Below are 14,677 nucleotides of genomic sequence, written 5' to 3'. Positions count from 1 at the left end.
AAGGTATAGCCTACGAAGACTGCAACAGACTATAAGCAGTAGTCTAAGATGAAGAACTCTGAGACTTAGTTTAGTTTGAGGATAGTTTTGTTTAAATTGATTGATGATGCTCCCCTGCAAATGTTTTCTGATGCTCCACTTTCAGCATGACCAGTTAGTCAAAAAAAGTTCTCTATACACACAAAATGCTTGTGCCTCTATGGTAACGAAGATAGATTTTACAGTCTTATACACTTAACCACAAATGTCATTTTAATTGATAAGTTTATATACAAGTCTATATGTATTTCTGTGTTACAACTTACAAGGAAGCTGTAATGAACTGTTTAACCACCCAACATTCTTAATCAACAATTTTGATGGCTGGGGGGAGTTGATGAGAGGGGGAAGAGTGAAAGAAGAGGCAAATAGCTGACATATCATCCATCGCAATGCCACTTTTTTTCCGTTTCCATTCATGTATGGCACATTTCACAAGCCTTTGAGCAGCTTTTTCTTTATGTGACGTTGCTGAAACAATCTTCACTGCTTCCTGGTTGGATATAACATCCCATACCTGGGAGATAACGAAAAAAGCAATTACTTGAACACTTCCTGGTTCTACACCAATCAAGCATGATGACTATTAGGTACTAGAACCAATTTTGTTCCGTTTCTTAATACGTTTCCTTTTAACTTCGGTTAAATTAAAACCTGTCCCTTAAACAACGAGTTATTGCATTAAACATAAGAGACGCATACCCCATCTGTTGCCAAGATGACAAATTGATCCCTGGTGGTAATTTTTCTGTGTGTGACATCAGGCACGGAGATTAGTCCAAAGTCCTTCATGCAGTGGTCTCCAAAAGCTCTAGATATTGCTAGTCCTGGTGTTTTACCATTTGGCATCCAGACCCTGTACACTCCTGGTTCATCTTCCATACAAAATACCCTCCCTCTGGATTGTGTTATGCGTTCTGCCTCCTCTGAAATCAACAACAACAAAAAAAAGACTGATTGAGTGTTTCAATTCATGTTACATATTTGGTGTCGTGTTAGGGAATTGATTTTGAGTTCATGTAATTTTAGATTGCTTTTGGTTTGGATAAAAAAATTTATACTAAATTTTACTATTAATTTGTTTTTAAAATAAAAACCTATAAACATGTACTTCAAAATCAATTTCATTCATCTGCTCACCCCTAATACACTAATATTTCTTCAACAAATTAAATCATTTCTTACGAGGTAAATTTGGCTTGAAGTCAGTGGTAAGCTGATGTGGAGTTAATATGCCATCATCTGAAGTAGTTGCCAAGACAGCCCTACAATCACCTATGTTTGCTATAGTAAGATATTCACCCTGAAACATCAGTGAAACATTTCAGGCTACTTCTGATTATTACATTAAAGTAAGGTCTAGTATAGCACTGCAAGTTGAGAGCATGGCCACTGAAATTGAGTAATTAAGAGCAATTATGTCTATCAAGCCATGTTATGCAATTATTTGAAATAGTTTTTTTTTATAAATAACGGAATTAGTTTTTAAACATAAGTTACATACCTTAATCTCTTTCACTCCCTATCATCTTGAATTAAATTACGTGGGGAAGGGAAGTGTTTAGTTTAGAAGAAGTTTTAATTTAAAGTTAAGACTATCAAATGACACACTGATTTTACTTCTTCCATCTTCTCAACTCTTTAGATGATGAAATTGATTATGCTGAATTTTATAATCATCACATCCAACAAATTTCCATCAATTATTATTAAATTTTAGCCGGGAAATAAATCTTTCGTTAACCGTGTCCTCCCAATGCATGTTTTGTCAGTAAGGAAAAATGTAATAAAGCAAACAAAAAAAAATGAACTTTAAACATTAGAAGCATGATATGTTTTGACAAAAATACGTAAGGTTGGAAGCATATTGCTCAAAACATTTCAAGATTCAAGTAAGTAAATCAAAACTTGAAATAGCATGCCACATGAATATAGATAACCTGTTTGATAATTGTCAATGCTGTAGAGCCACTTAGGAAGGAATCAATCCCAGTGTGCTGCTTCAGATCCTGATCAACGGCAGCACAAGTCTTTATGTAAGATTGTTTCCATATGTCCAATCCATGGATATTTTTGTCAGCTTCCATTTTAAAATCCAGGTCAAGTGATGTTGCAGCCAGATTTTCCTGCCAATTGCATAGCAAAACGGCTGGTACTAACTTCCTAACCCTTTTGGCTACAAAGTGTCCCCATGGACCATGCCCATCAAAAACTCCACAGAACATCATGTCTTGTTGGCAACCAAATTCCTAGCATCATCAACAGCCAACAAAGCATAACATTATGATAATTCCTACACTAAGCTAACTTTTAAAGGCTTGAAAAGGAGTGTTGTCTTACCTCCCAAACAAGAAGACGATCCTGATTGACTCCTTTCTGGCCCCTATTAGTGAACACAGAAACAAAATTGTTGGCCTTGGTTGACTTCACAACTCCAGATGAACTCAATAGCAATTCATTCTTCCTTGCTTCCTTTGCCAATTCTTCCACAGCTTTTCTTCCATCCTCCTTTTGACAATTCTTCTCTTTCTTGATTGACACAGTTCTTACCAATCCATTCACAAAAGATGGGAAAAGGACCATGATAACTGCATTCCAATCATAGTTACAGGTTATAAACATTTACAATTTCTAACTTTTTATTATTCTAATAAAAATGCACAGATTTATAGCCTGCTAGCAAAGGACCTTGAGCCTCATCAGTCATCACTTTTTTCACATATCAATTTGACAAACAGAAAACTAATACAGTTTTTAGTTTTACTAGTTATTCGTTAGAAAAAAAGTTATGTATAGTATATCTGATATATCAGTCGTAGTTCATTCATGATAATATATGAAATGGAAAAACTTGAGGAAGAAGAAGAAAAAGAAAAAGAACAACTGGCATACATGCTTGTGATTTGTAATCACCGCCAGCAAATCCTATAGCCTATCAGAGCCTGAGGAACCGAGAGACGAGTCCTTTGAAGCTATACCCTCTCCATACCACGAGACCAAGTTACAAAGTCACAAACGCAATCACTATAACTACATGGATGTGACTTACTTCTTGTAATTTGTAACTTGGTAACGTAGGGTGGTTTTGCCATTCTTACCCTTTCTTTGGCCACCATAAATACAGAGCAAGGGGGTATTTTGGACAATAAAAGGTGATTATACGTCATTATGACCATATGACCATATGACCCCTAAATTTTGGGGTATAGTAAGTGATTAGATTGGAAAATCTATATATTAATTTCAAATGACAAAAATTTGCGTACAAACAGATGTATTACCAATTAGAGTATTTAATGAAGTAACAAAATTAACTGAAACAAGAACAATAAAAGAGCAATTATTGTCATACGAGGTCGGTATTTAACAACTACTATTATAGCGAATTGACAACTACGTAGCGAATTAAATAACTTATTTCTGTGGTTGCAATTCGTTTGTGGTAGTGGTTGGCTTTGAATAAATTGATCTTCAACTTTTCTTTCTGTTTTCTTCGGTAAATATCTTCAATCTTTGATTAAACACGAAGTCAAACAGGCTGAATACTTTAAAAGAGACTTTTGAGATATTTTAATAATAAGTTCCTAATGAATGTACCAAATACAAGGCTATCGCTTGTCCAGCTGTCTTTGGAGGGCCCCAGGATATTAAGGGTCAATAATCAATAATAAGTGCACATTTCTACGAGTGATTCTAATCATACTCAAATTGCTTATAATATATTTTTACAATTCATTTTTCTCTTCTATTTTCCATCTCATTATCTATGTTATCTTACTTTTTTTTTCTCTTCTATTTATATCTCTCTCTTTGTTCTAAAATTTGTTGAAAGTTTTATGGGTATGACTGTTTGTGGATATACAACAGAAAAAAAGTAGACGTTTGTAGTATTATATGTTATGAACCACCACGGATTTAGTAAATTGCCGACCAAACATTCGTGGCTAAGGTTGCTTTGGGTGGAGGCCTGATTGCACTATCTTAAATCTTGTAAAACGATTTAGACAATAATTTGCCGCCCACCATAAAGGGAAGGATAGATACTGGATTGGTGGGGACGGCATACAATAAAGCATCATAGTGGATATATTTTGTTGAAATTAATTAAAAATATATAACCAGAGAGTAACATCAATACATAATTGCTGATCCAAAAGAAAAAAAAAACTTCAATACATAATTGAATTGATGATAGTCATTTTTTATTTACAAAAGAATAGTGAATTTTATACAACACAGTTGCAGATACATGTTTTGCAAGACTATCTTAACTAGATCCTTTCTTTTTTCCCTCTCTCTCACCACTGATCACCTATAGAAAGGAATTCTGCAAGTAATAATGTAATAGATTATAAACCTCGTCTAAAAAAGAAGAGAAAAGAAACTCTAAAATGTATTGTATAGAGTGTTTTTGTGAGTCATAAAAATGTCTTACTATTTTCCTGTTTCTCCTCTAAAATAAATAACGAAAATCTAGTATTTCCATCCTATTTTCCTTTTTCTGATTTTCATTTATGCTATTTCCACCAAAATGAACAATGGGGTAGGTATCCTCATGACCTGATAAATAGTAGCATTTGTCTATAAAATGTGTTCAGGAACAATTATCAGTATTCTTACTATAGTTCTTAGCGTCAGTTTGACAAAGGAGTAAAAATCGGGTGAAAGATTCATAAAGCAAAAGTTTCTTAGTTTAACTGACTCATTATTTTCTTAAAACCGTATCACACTTTTGAGGATGAATTAAACTATTTATCCAATAAATTTGCTCGAGAGATCTGAAGTATCAATTACTTTCCATGAATGAACCCTCTGTTTGGAAGACACAAGATATACAAAAAAATGAAGAGAAAGGCAAGGAAGTGTACAAACTTCCGCTTTCTTCATCGGTTTGGTGCACGTAAAATGTTACAAAATAATTTAAAAATCTTGCAGAACCCACACAAAATTCTTTCCTCGCTCAGATGAGAAGAAACAAGCGGAAATGAACACTAAAAGAGCATTTTCGGTTTTTTAGGGTGGGTTTGGTTTGCATTTTCATTTTCTGTTTTAATTTTCAAAAGATTAGAATTCTGAAAATATGTTTGGTTTGACTTCTTGTTTTCTATTTTTAGGAAATAAAAACACCGAAAATGTGTTTGGTTTGAACTATTTTCATAACTAATGTATATTATTTTATATAAATGCCAAAAAAAAAAACAAGTGGAGAATTAATAAAATGAACTTGCAATTTAACTTGAAATAAAATCATCTTGCAATTTAACTCTAAATAATAAATAAGATAATACATGCCATTAAATATAAATGAAAGTTCTTAAGTCTGAATGTTAACAAAAGCTTAACATTAAATATAAATTCTTTTAAGATCTACGACAATTTTCCCATATTTTATTTGTTATGGTTTGTCGAACTTGTGTCATTTTAGCTCCTTGATTTTCGTTGACATCTTGTTGCTCTACACTTAACCATTGTTCATCCATATCCACGAGTTGTTGAGCAAATTGGTCATCCGCACCATTTTACATTCTTATAAAATTATGTATAGTGCAACAAACAATGGGAATTAATCTTTGTCTTCTAATGGGATAACTTGACATCAATTTCAAAATTGGAAATCTTGCTTTCAAAACTCCAAAACATCTTTCAATGACATTCCTTAATGAAGAGTATTTGTAATTGAATAATTCTTCTTTTCCACGTGGATGTCCACCTCCTTCACGAAAATCATGCAAATGATATATGTTTCTTCTGAAAGGGGCAAGATAGCCTGACATGTTAGGAAATTCAGAGTTGACCAAATAGAATTGATCTGCAACAAGAACAATTCATCTATTCAATAAGAATGTATGTTCTGGATTATAACAATCATTACGTTAAACTAATAAATAAATAAATAAAAGATAAACATACCTCCGTTAGGCTTTGGGAAATTATTTTCGGGAGATAAAGCATCTAAAAATACCCTTGAATTGTTTGTCGTCCCTTCCTAACCAGAATAAACAAATGTGAAAAGCATATCAAAATCACACACAGCTAATACATTTTGTGTCACCAACACTTTTCTTCCACGAAAAGCAGTTTGTTTAGAAGCAAAAGTCCAAGCAAATACATGCGTTCCATCAATGGCACCAATGTAATCCTACATTTATAATGATTTTAACATGATACTTACTTCACTAGAAAAATATAAATAAACTAAATTATTAATAAAGAAATACCTTGAAGTATGGGTAGTATTTTGGATTGCCCCTAATATGAGGATGTGTACTTGTTTGGTTTCTTTGATGGATTATGTCAGTGCCTAACTTGCAAACTGCTTTTAGGATAATCCGGAACCACTTGCTCACCGTGTGCAATGAATGTTGAAACCGTTCATCAACTACCCGATGATGCAAGTTATGACATATTATAATCAAGAACATTGCAACCACTTCCTCTATGCTGACTTTCTTACCATCACATAAATTACCAATTTCCTTTAAAGTTTCACAAAAAATCATAAATATATCTTTCTTCATCCGGAAGTTCTCATAACATCTTGTTTCATGACCTACTAAGAATTCTATGGTATACATTTTTTTCGGTCAACATAGATGTCCTACATGGAGTTTTATCAATAAAAACTCTGTTCATATTCCATGATGGTCATAACTAACACTAAATCCATTAAATTGTCATAATCATCCAATTCAGAATCTATGCTACTTGAACTATCATAAGATGAATTCAAAGACATACTACCTGCACATATAAATAATGTAAAGCATTAATTAAAAATATTGTCTGATAATATAACCTACCATTATACCAAGCATAATGTACACAATGATTTATAAAAACATAAAGTAATCCATCACACCACAATAAAATTAAACAAGTTTAGACACATGACATAAACATTTTGAATAAACATTTGCCTCCAATGCTCAACAAGAGATTCTATCAATTGCTTCCTTCGCTCTACACCCATTACTATGAACATTTGCCTTCAATGCTCACTTGTAAACTTCTCCATCAACTTAAAGTAAGCTAAAGTGGGAACATCTTGCATGTTGTCCAAGAATTCCATGCATGCTTTTGTTGAATAAGGATCACTTATTGGACTAGTAGCTTGAAAAGTTTGAGAAGTCTTTCCCTTATATTGCTCCTCTCTAGCTCTTGAAGTTGTTGTCCTTTGGCTCATTGAATCACTCCATATGATTACAATTTTGTCTAACATCTATTTGTTAGAAGTTTTTCCCTCTTTACAGCGACGTTCACTCAAAGAAAATGTTCCCTTCCTTTTGTGCCTAAGCCCTTTCATATCATACTTCTCATCATCAGAAACATTAATATGAATCCCTTTTGTAAGGAAATCATCTTCCATGGCTCTCTCCTCATCAGAATTTGGTGGCTCTTGAGTAGAAGCATGACTTAGTTTCTCAGTTGTTGTGCTTAAATTGAATATGTCATCGAGGATATCATAGTCGTACTCAAAACCATGTTTCTTGAAACTCTTGTAATGTCTTCCTTTCTATAAAAGATAAAGTGTACAATGTCAATACTAAGCAATGACAACATACAACAATAACAATAACAATAATTTTAGGATCAAGATATACCTTAATTAATTCGTCCCATATTTCATCAGGGGCATTCACTTTGTTGGATTCCATTTCCCAAGTAACTCCGGTACGGGTTAGCAAAGTAGAAAAATCACGATGCACTTGTCTCAGACGATTAAACTTAGACTTTAGCTTGTCCACACCATAATTAGTTTGGATCATCTCAAACAAGTCCTTGTTAATTTCTTCCCATGTGGTAGTTTTGAAGGTTGACCCTTCTAATTGTCCATTTTTCACTCTCTCATAAATTTTTTCAATGAAAGCCTTTGTGTTTGCAACCGACCACCCATAACTTCACCCTTCTCACTTTTTCCTCCCATCTTAGGCCAAGAACACCATGTCAACAATGCATATAACAATGATTATATTTATGTCATCTTAGACAAACCACAATAGAAATGAAGAGAAGCAATAAGTGAATAAAAGCATTGAGATTTAGAATCAAATTTGCATCTATACGTGTAATGCCTATCACTTCTATCACTCATACACTTGTTCATATTATAATCATTTCTCACTAATAATTCAAGTTCATAGCCACAAAATCTGTAAAGTGTTAACAGAACAAGTTGATCCTATTAACATACACACGGTTACTTATTAGTAGAGAATAAAATGGGCATTTCAAGTTAAATGATCAATCAATATAACATTCTCTTCTAAACTTATTCAGTGAAAAAAATCCCTTAATAGATAATTAAACTCCACTTAACAAACTCAATCTTCAAATTCAAAGAAATGTTCCCAATTTGTCACAAACCCTAAATCAAAGAAATGTTCTCAACTATCTCAAAAACCTTAAATCAAAGAAATACTTGGTGCAACGACGAGTGTTACCACAAGTACGATGATGACAACTCCCACTAGTGATTGTGCGAAGACAATTGAAGAAGTAAAAGGAAATGTTGAAGCATCCAAGAAAACTTTTGCGCTTTGTTTTTTGTCGAAGAAGGAGAGAAGTGTAGAGAAGCGTGTGAAGGAAAGGAAGAAAATGTATTTTTAGATTTGTTTAAAATTATATTCCTTGCCACCGCGTTTTCATTTTACCCAAAATGAAGTTTCTGTTTTCAACTGAAAATACTGAAAACAGGATTTTATTGTTTCCATTTTTTGGTTCGTTTGGAAAAATATTTTTACTGAAAATATTTTAAAAAATTCAACCAAACACATTTCCATTACCATTTTCTATTTATAATGAAAATGAAAACATAAAACAACCAAACCAAACATCCCCTTTATTGATTGAGAAGTAACATGTCATTTTTTATTTAATATATATTTTTCATTTTTTTTACTTTTCAAATATTTTCCTACTATGTTACTTTATTTTTCTTCAATTAAACAACTTTTATTTTTATTTTATTTATCACCTTTTTTTTTCTTTTCTTTTTTCACCTATCTACTTTATCTCCTTCTATTTCTTTTTCCTTTATCGGACACAACCTAAGGCTTTACAGCCCAGAAAATCAACTGGGCTTTAGAAACAAGTATTTTTTGTTGAAAAAGCAACCAGAAGGTGATCCCCGTAGTAGTCAGCCCAACAGGCCGATGTCAAAAGGCCCAGAAGCCCAACCCGTCCTTGAAATTCGGTACACCGCAAGTGCGTATTCCGAAAAAGGACACGTGGCAATGTAAATCTAGTGGTCAAATCAAAGTGACACACTAGCGTTACGTGCAGCCTCCATAATATCCCACGACACGAGGAAACCCATTTCAATTTCTATTCTGTTTCTTCTTCTTTTCTCATCTCAACTGAAAAAATAAATAGTTGCTCAGATCCGTGTTACTCTCCCCAGACCCAATTGCGTCAAATTCACGATGATCACCATCATGATGGTCGCCGACACCGTCGCCGTAACCGCCGCCAAAGGCCTCGGCGTCCTTCGGGCCTATCAATCCACCTGTAACTTTTCCGTCGCCGATCAGATCTCCGCCATGATTCAGACTTACGACGCCGTCGCGCCGCCGCCGGTCAAGCCTACTACCTACAGGCTAAGACGCCGAACGCTCCTCCGGAGAAAACAACTTACCAAACGCAGATTATCAGGTGACGACTCCGGGGACGCCGGGAACGAGGGGTTCCTCTTCGGTGACGGCGGAGACGGTCCTTTTGGAGGTGGAGGTGACTTCGGTGGCGGCGGCGTCGGTGGTGGTGGTTGGAATTTCAATAGATTTGGGGGTGGAAACAATTGGGATGAACCGTCATCTTCGGTTCCGGACCCTGCGTTCGATTTCGTGTATCAGGTGCTGTCGTGGATTATGCTCTCGAATTGCTTGCATTTTTCGTTCAAGAGGATTGTTCGAATTGTTGCAGCGGGGTCGATTGTGGATTCCGATAGGGAAAAGGTTCCCGCCAGATTGGTTCCAATTTGCTGATTTGGTACCCTTTTAAGCCGGTTCATGGATCAAATCATCCATAATTACGCATTGCATCCCTGTTTAAATTGTGCATTTGCTGTAAATAATGTTGTATATAATAATTTATCATTTAATTGACTAATTCCAAGGTAATTATTTTGCTGTACTTATGGTTTGTCTTAGTGAATTGTTTATAATTTGATAGATAGTTTGGGCACATTGACTCGTTTATAGCTAAGTTATACCCTTTACATGTTTAGTGGAAGAAATAAGTTTCTAGGTTGAATGATTCATTACCGCATCATCATTTGGGGAAGTACTGCATTGAAGGCATGTATCATCCCTCTTAAATGTTTTAGATATTAATCCTGTATAGAGGCAATAACTTTTTGTGGATGTTTCTTGCTAATAGCTTCAATCTTCCAATTCGAGGTCACATCTTTTTTTCTGTGCCTATTCGGTGTTGGTGCCAACAATTTACAATGCGTGTCGTAAAAAATTCTGATTTGTTTTTATGTTGTAGCTATCATGTTCTATTCTTTTTTCTTCTGTTGGCTTCAATAGTAATTGTTGTTGAAGAATATTCCTTGTCAGTCGAATGAATGGTCCGAAGCAATTAGAATATGGGAAGTTTTATATGATCAATAATGCACCAGCTCATTGTGCTTTTATTTTGCTCTTAGTGTTTTTTTTTTTTTGGAACTTATATTAGGGGCTTTATAATGTGACTTTCTATTGACCATTTGTTTATTCGAAAGGAATGACCAATATGTGTATTTTTATGCTTGTCCAAAGATGGTTCTTCCTGACTTGTGTGTCAGAAAGAGATAACTTGATTCTATTTAGTATATTTTTGTTTCTTTGCGTTGCTCGCTTTGTTGGTTGTTCTTTCCCGGCTACCATGTAAGTCTTCAACATCCCGTTGCCTTCAAAAATGAAAATTGTGGCCCTAGTAACAAATGCAAGAATTTTTAACATGATTAATGATATTAGAGAAAACTTGTATATGGAGTCAAAATGATGAAGTTGGTTGTAAGGAGTTATAGAAGTTATTTGCTATAGGAGGTTTTGGATAAATTTCATACCTAGTATTTATAGTATAAGAAAATAAGAATTATATTTTTTCATGGGTTAAAATTACCTTATGCTCTTAAATTTTTAAAAGTTTACTAATTTAATTTCTTCAGAAGTTGATGTATGTAAGTTGATTGAATTAATGAGAAAAGTTTGATTTAGTTTACCTCCTATTTTCGTATCCAATAAATGTATGTGGAGAAGTTAATTGAAATTGACACATGTTATTTGACCAAAAAAAGCAACCTCTTGTCTTTTTGCAAACTGTTATATTATAATAATTATATGATATATCATAATATATTAGATAGTCTGATAACGAGTGTTGTGTTCGGGGACCGGGGATATAGTTATATTGTTCCATTTGTTTACCAGACCATCTTTGTTTATACTTTATAGCAGTACCTTGGTATTTAGTGTGAGAACTTTGTGTGAGCATGACTTCTATGTTTGTTTGGTCATTTTTTGCTTAATTTTGTAATGGTTTTGTGGACTCGTCCAGCAATTTTATGTTGTATTTCGTCCTCACTTGAGATCAAAAGAAGTGGTTTTATTGCTTCTAAATGGCAAGGCTGTAGCCTATCTTCCAACCTCTCTGTAGTTGCCATCAACCTTAGATTGTTGGGTTGGATCTGTCGATGTCAACCTCAAGTTCATATTCTCTCCCTTAACGTCGAAACCCACCTCCACTGCCCCTTGGTCTCCACCACCCCATATGGCTCTGCCACCAAGAATTCTGCAGTGCCTTCCACATTTAACTCCTCGTAACCTTCAAGCTCCAACCGCACATGGCACCGCCACTGAGAATTCTGTGATACATCCGACATCCAACTCCTTGCAGGAATGCCTGTTGTGGCAATTTGTTGGTTAAAATTGAAAGTAACTCTAACTTTTGTTGTTCACGTAGATTGTACACGGTGCCCATCTTCAATGTTGTTCTACCATTATATTGTGCGATGTATTCAATTCGTGTGTAGTAAAATGGGGTATGTTAAAATAAGTCTGTGTGTAATAAAATATGGTATGTTAATAAGTTCATGCCGAGAAAAGGTAATTAAGTTGTGATCAGGTGGCAAACTAAGGGGGAGTTTACTTGTAACTTTTCTTTTGTTTCAGTTTCTATTTTTATTATTTAATTAATACAAAACTGTCACCTTATTTTTAATCTTTAATGTATTTCATTTTTAAAGATTTGTACATGAAATACTGAAAACAACTTTTTCTTCTTTTCTCCAAAACATTGAAAACAGAAAACACATTGAAAACAATGTGACAGTTTTGTACTTAAAAAATAAAAACAGAAAATAAAATCAGGAAACAAAAATATAATTGAACGCCTACTAAGCTACTCATATATTGTAAAGTTTTGGACTTCATATCTTGGATTTTCTTTAAATGATTAGTGCATTAAGTTTACTTCTCGCTTCAGGATAAGGCTTTGTTACGGTTAGTAAAATGCAGATCTTATGCAAACAAAATATTTATGCTTTTTTATAGGCTCTTTGCCCAACTTTCTTTTTCTTTTATGGAATGACGACGAGCAAACTAGAAAAAGTCCATCATGAAAATAGGTCACCCTCGTGTTTGAATTGTAGTCTAGGAGATCATCCTCAGTGACAAACCAAGCCGCCCAAATCTCCTAAAAGGGAGTGCTACTTTCCTTTCAAGGCTCTTTATTTAGAATTTAGATTTAAAAGTGTTAAAGGTAAACATAAATTGAGTTGAGTTAAATTTGACTTATTTTAATAGATCAAAATACTTTAATTTGAATTGAGTATGTTTTGTGTATTCTTTCATATTAATTTCAAATTGAATAGATTCAATCAATAACGAGTTGAATCTATTAGGTCCACAACCTTTTAAATAATTATAAATAAATAAATAAAATATGAATAATAATTAAAAAATATATTACATCAACGAGTCGAGTAATCAAGTTTACAAGTTTGAAAATAAAAATTTAATATCCAAACCAAAGGTCATCAGATATATGAACGGACCAAATCGAGTACAACCCAAACAATGTCAAACCCATTGTTTGTATGAGTATTAATAGAAAACAAAGATATGAAAAGGGGATGAGATAAGACTATGGGCTACACATAAAAAAACATTTTCCCCCTACTGAGGGAATGTTTATTGTATTTTGATTTTTTTTTGTTTTACATTTAAAAAATAAATATATTTTATAGAATTATAAATAACTTTGTGTTAAGAAGAACAATATAGTAAAAATACTTAATTTGTGAGTAAATATAAGTTAGTATAAAAAGTTCTTTATACAATTTATTATACTCACGTAAATAAGTGAAGAGAAATTTATTTGCTCGTTTTCTTGTTATTGTTATTTATCCAAATAATATATCTTTTTCTATTTTCTTCTCTATCACTTTTTTGTTTTAATTATTAATTATTATAACACTTTGTCTTTTAAAAGTATCTATATTTTTAAAGTATTTCATTAAGTGCCAACTAGTTCAAATATATTTTTCCTTCCATCTTTCCTACACCACCTTTTTCTGAGGTTCGGGGATGCCCATTTTGACTTAATTGGATTTGTGACCGAGTGTACCCATGGGATGCATTTCCCATGTTAGAGTGGGGTCCATGGAGAAGGATGTAAACATCTCAATATGGACATCACTTTGGAATCATGAATGTATAATCTCATCCTGCAATTTAGATTGTAATGCACTGTTTACGGGCAAACATTTTGATTTTGGTACAACTCATGAAAAATCGATCAGTTGACATTTATAAAGTTGCTTAAAAATATATAACGTTTTATTCCCATGACATTAATCATTCAAAATCATTAATGAGTATACAAAAATGCTAATATTATTTAAATTATTAAATACTTCAGTAAGTACCTCAAATTTCCTTTTTAAAATACTAAATTAATTATTTAATGTTTGGTTAGGAAACTGTTTTGAATTATTTTCTTGGCTCGATTATTCCGATTGAAAAAGTAGCATTTGATTTATAATTTAGGAGTTGTATGATATATTTTTTCTAATTTTAAATCTTTTAATTCAACACTAAGTTTTGAAATAAAATTATTAATAAAAAATATTAAATAATTCAAGAACGAATTGACTTATATACAACATAAACCGATTCCTTCAAAGTTTAATTTCCTCATTCTTGTTTCTTGGAAAGATATTATTTTTTCTTTTCCTCCTGAAAATGATAACAGAGTTATGATATGCGAAATAGTTGAGTGAGAGAGGTTAGAGGGATTCATTGTTGCATACGCAAACTGAAGCGTAGGGGTAGGTTGAGAGTTGAGACATCCATGCCGTATCGGGGATGTACGTATATGTACATTATACGTACATGGTTATTACCAACAAGAACATAGCTTCAGCTTGAAGATAGCAAGATAGGATCAGATTGACATAAAAAGATGAAAAAGAAAACCCAGAAGCACAGAAGAAATGACGAATGATGTACGGGTAAGCGATTAATGGCCAAATATAGCATACTATTCGGAAGCAAATAGAAAGTTGCAGAACGTTCAGTGCTGGATAAATGTGTAATTGCTGCCTTCGTCACTCTTTCAAGTCCCAATTCTCGACTACGGAAGTGGCATTTTATCT

The 14,677-nt window shown here is 33.4% G+C and overlaps 2 protein-coding genes across 2 annotated transcripts; one reads left to right on the top strand and one right to left on the bottom strand.

The window, feature by feature from the left end:
* Nucleotides 1-234: 234 nt before the first annotated feature.
* LOC100814087 (probable protein phosphatase 2C 34) lies at nucleotides 235-3,129 on the bottom strand. Its single transcript, XM_003550370.5, has 6 exons — nucleotides 2,932-3,129; nucleotides 2,380-2,627; nucleotides 1,980-2,288; nucleotides 1,225-1,342; nucleotides 742-965; nucleotides 235-556 (listed from the first exon to the last, which is right to left on the bottom strand). The coding sequence occupies exons 2-6, from the start codon at nucleotides 2,620-2,622 to the stop codon at nucleotides 344-346; spliced, it is 1,107 nt and encodes a 368-aa protein (XP_003550418.1). The 5' UTR covers nucleotides 2,623-2,627; nucleotides 2,932-3,129; the 3' UTR covers nucleotides 235-343.
* Nucleotides 3,130-9,322: 6,193 nt separating this feature from the next.
* On the top strand, nucleotides 9,323-10,143 carry LOC100810316 (uncharacterized). Its single transcript, XM_003550363.5, has one exon. It carries the CDS (start codon nucleotides 9,462-9,464, stop codon nucleotides 10,017-10,019), a length of 558 nt encoding a protein of 185 aa, XP_003550411.1. The 5' UTR covers nucleotides 9,323-9,461; the 3' UTR covers nucleotides 10,020-10,143.
* Nucleotides 10,144-14,677: the final 4,534 nt, after the last annotated feature.

Source organism: Glycine max, chromosome 17 (assembly GCF_000004515.6).
Source record: "Glycine max cultivar Williams 82 chromosome 17, Glycine_max_v4.0, whole genome shotgun sequence".
NCBI lineage: Eukaryota > Viridiplantae > Streptophyta > Magnoliopsida > Fabales > Fabaceae > Glycine > Glycine max.
The sequence above is the reverse complement of the archived record's forward strand: the minus strand, read 5'-3'. Positions and strand labels throughout refer to the sequence as shown.

Excerpts from the sequence above, each read along its gene's own strand:
- LOC100814087 (XM_003550370.5), bottom strand. The coding sequence starts at position 2,622 with ATGGTCCTTTTCCCATCTTTTGTGAATGGATTGGTAAGAACTGTGTCA. Across the intron at positions 1,343-1,979 it reads CATTGACAATTATCAAACAG|GGTGAATATCTTACTATAGC; the intron begins GTTATCTATATT and ends CTGATGTTTCAG. Across the intron at positions 966-1,224 it reads CTTCAAGCCAAATTTACCTC|AGGAGGCAGAACGCATAACA; the intron begins GTAAGAAATGAT and ends TGTTGATTTCAG.
- LOC100810316 (XM_003550363.5), top strand. The coding sequence starts at position 9,462 with ATGATCACCATCATGATGGTCGCCGACACCGTCGCCGTAACCGCCGCC.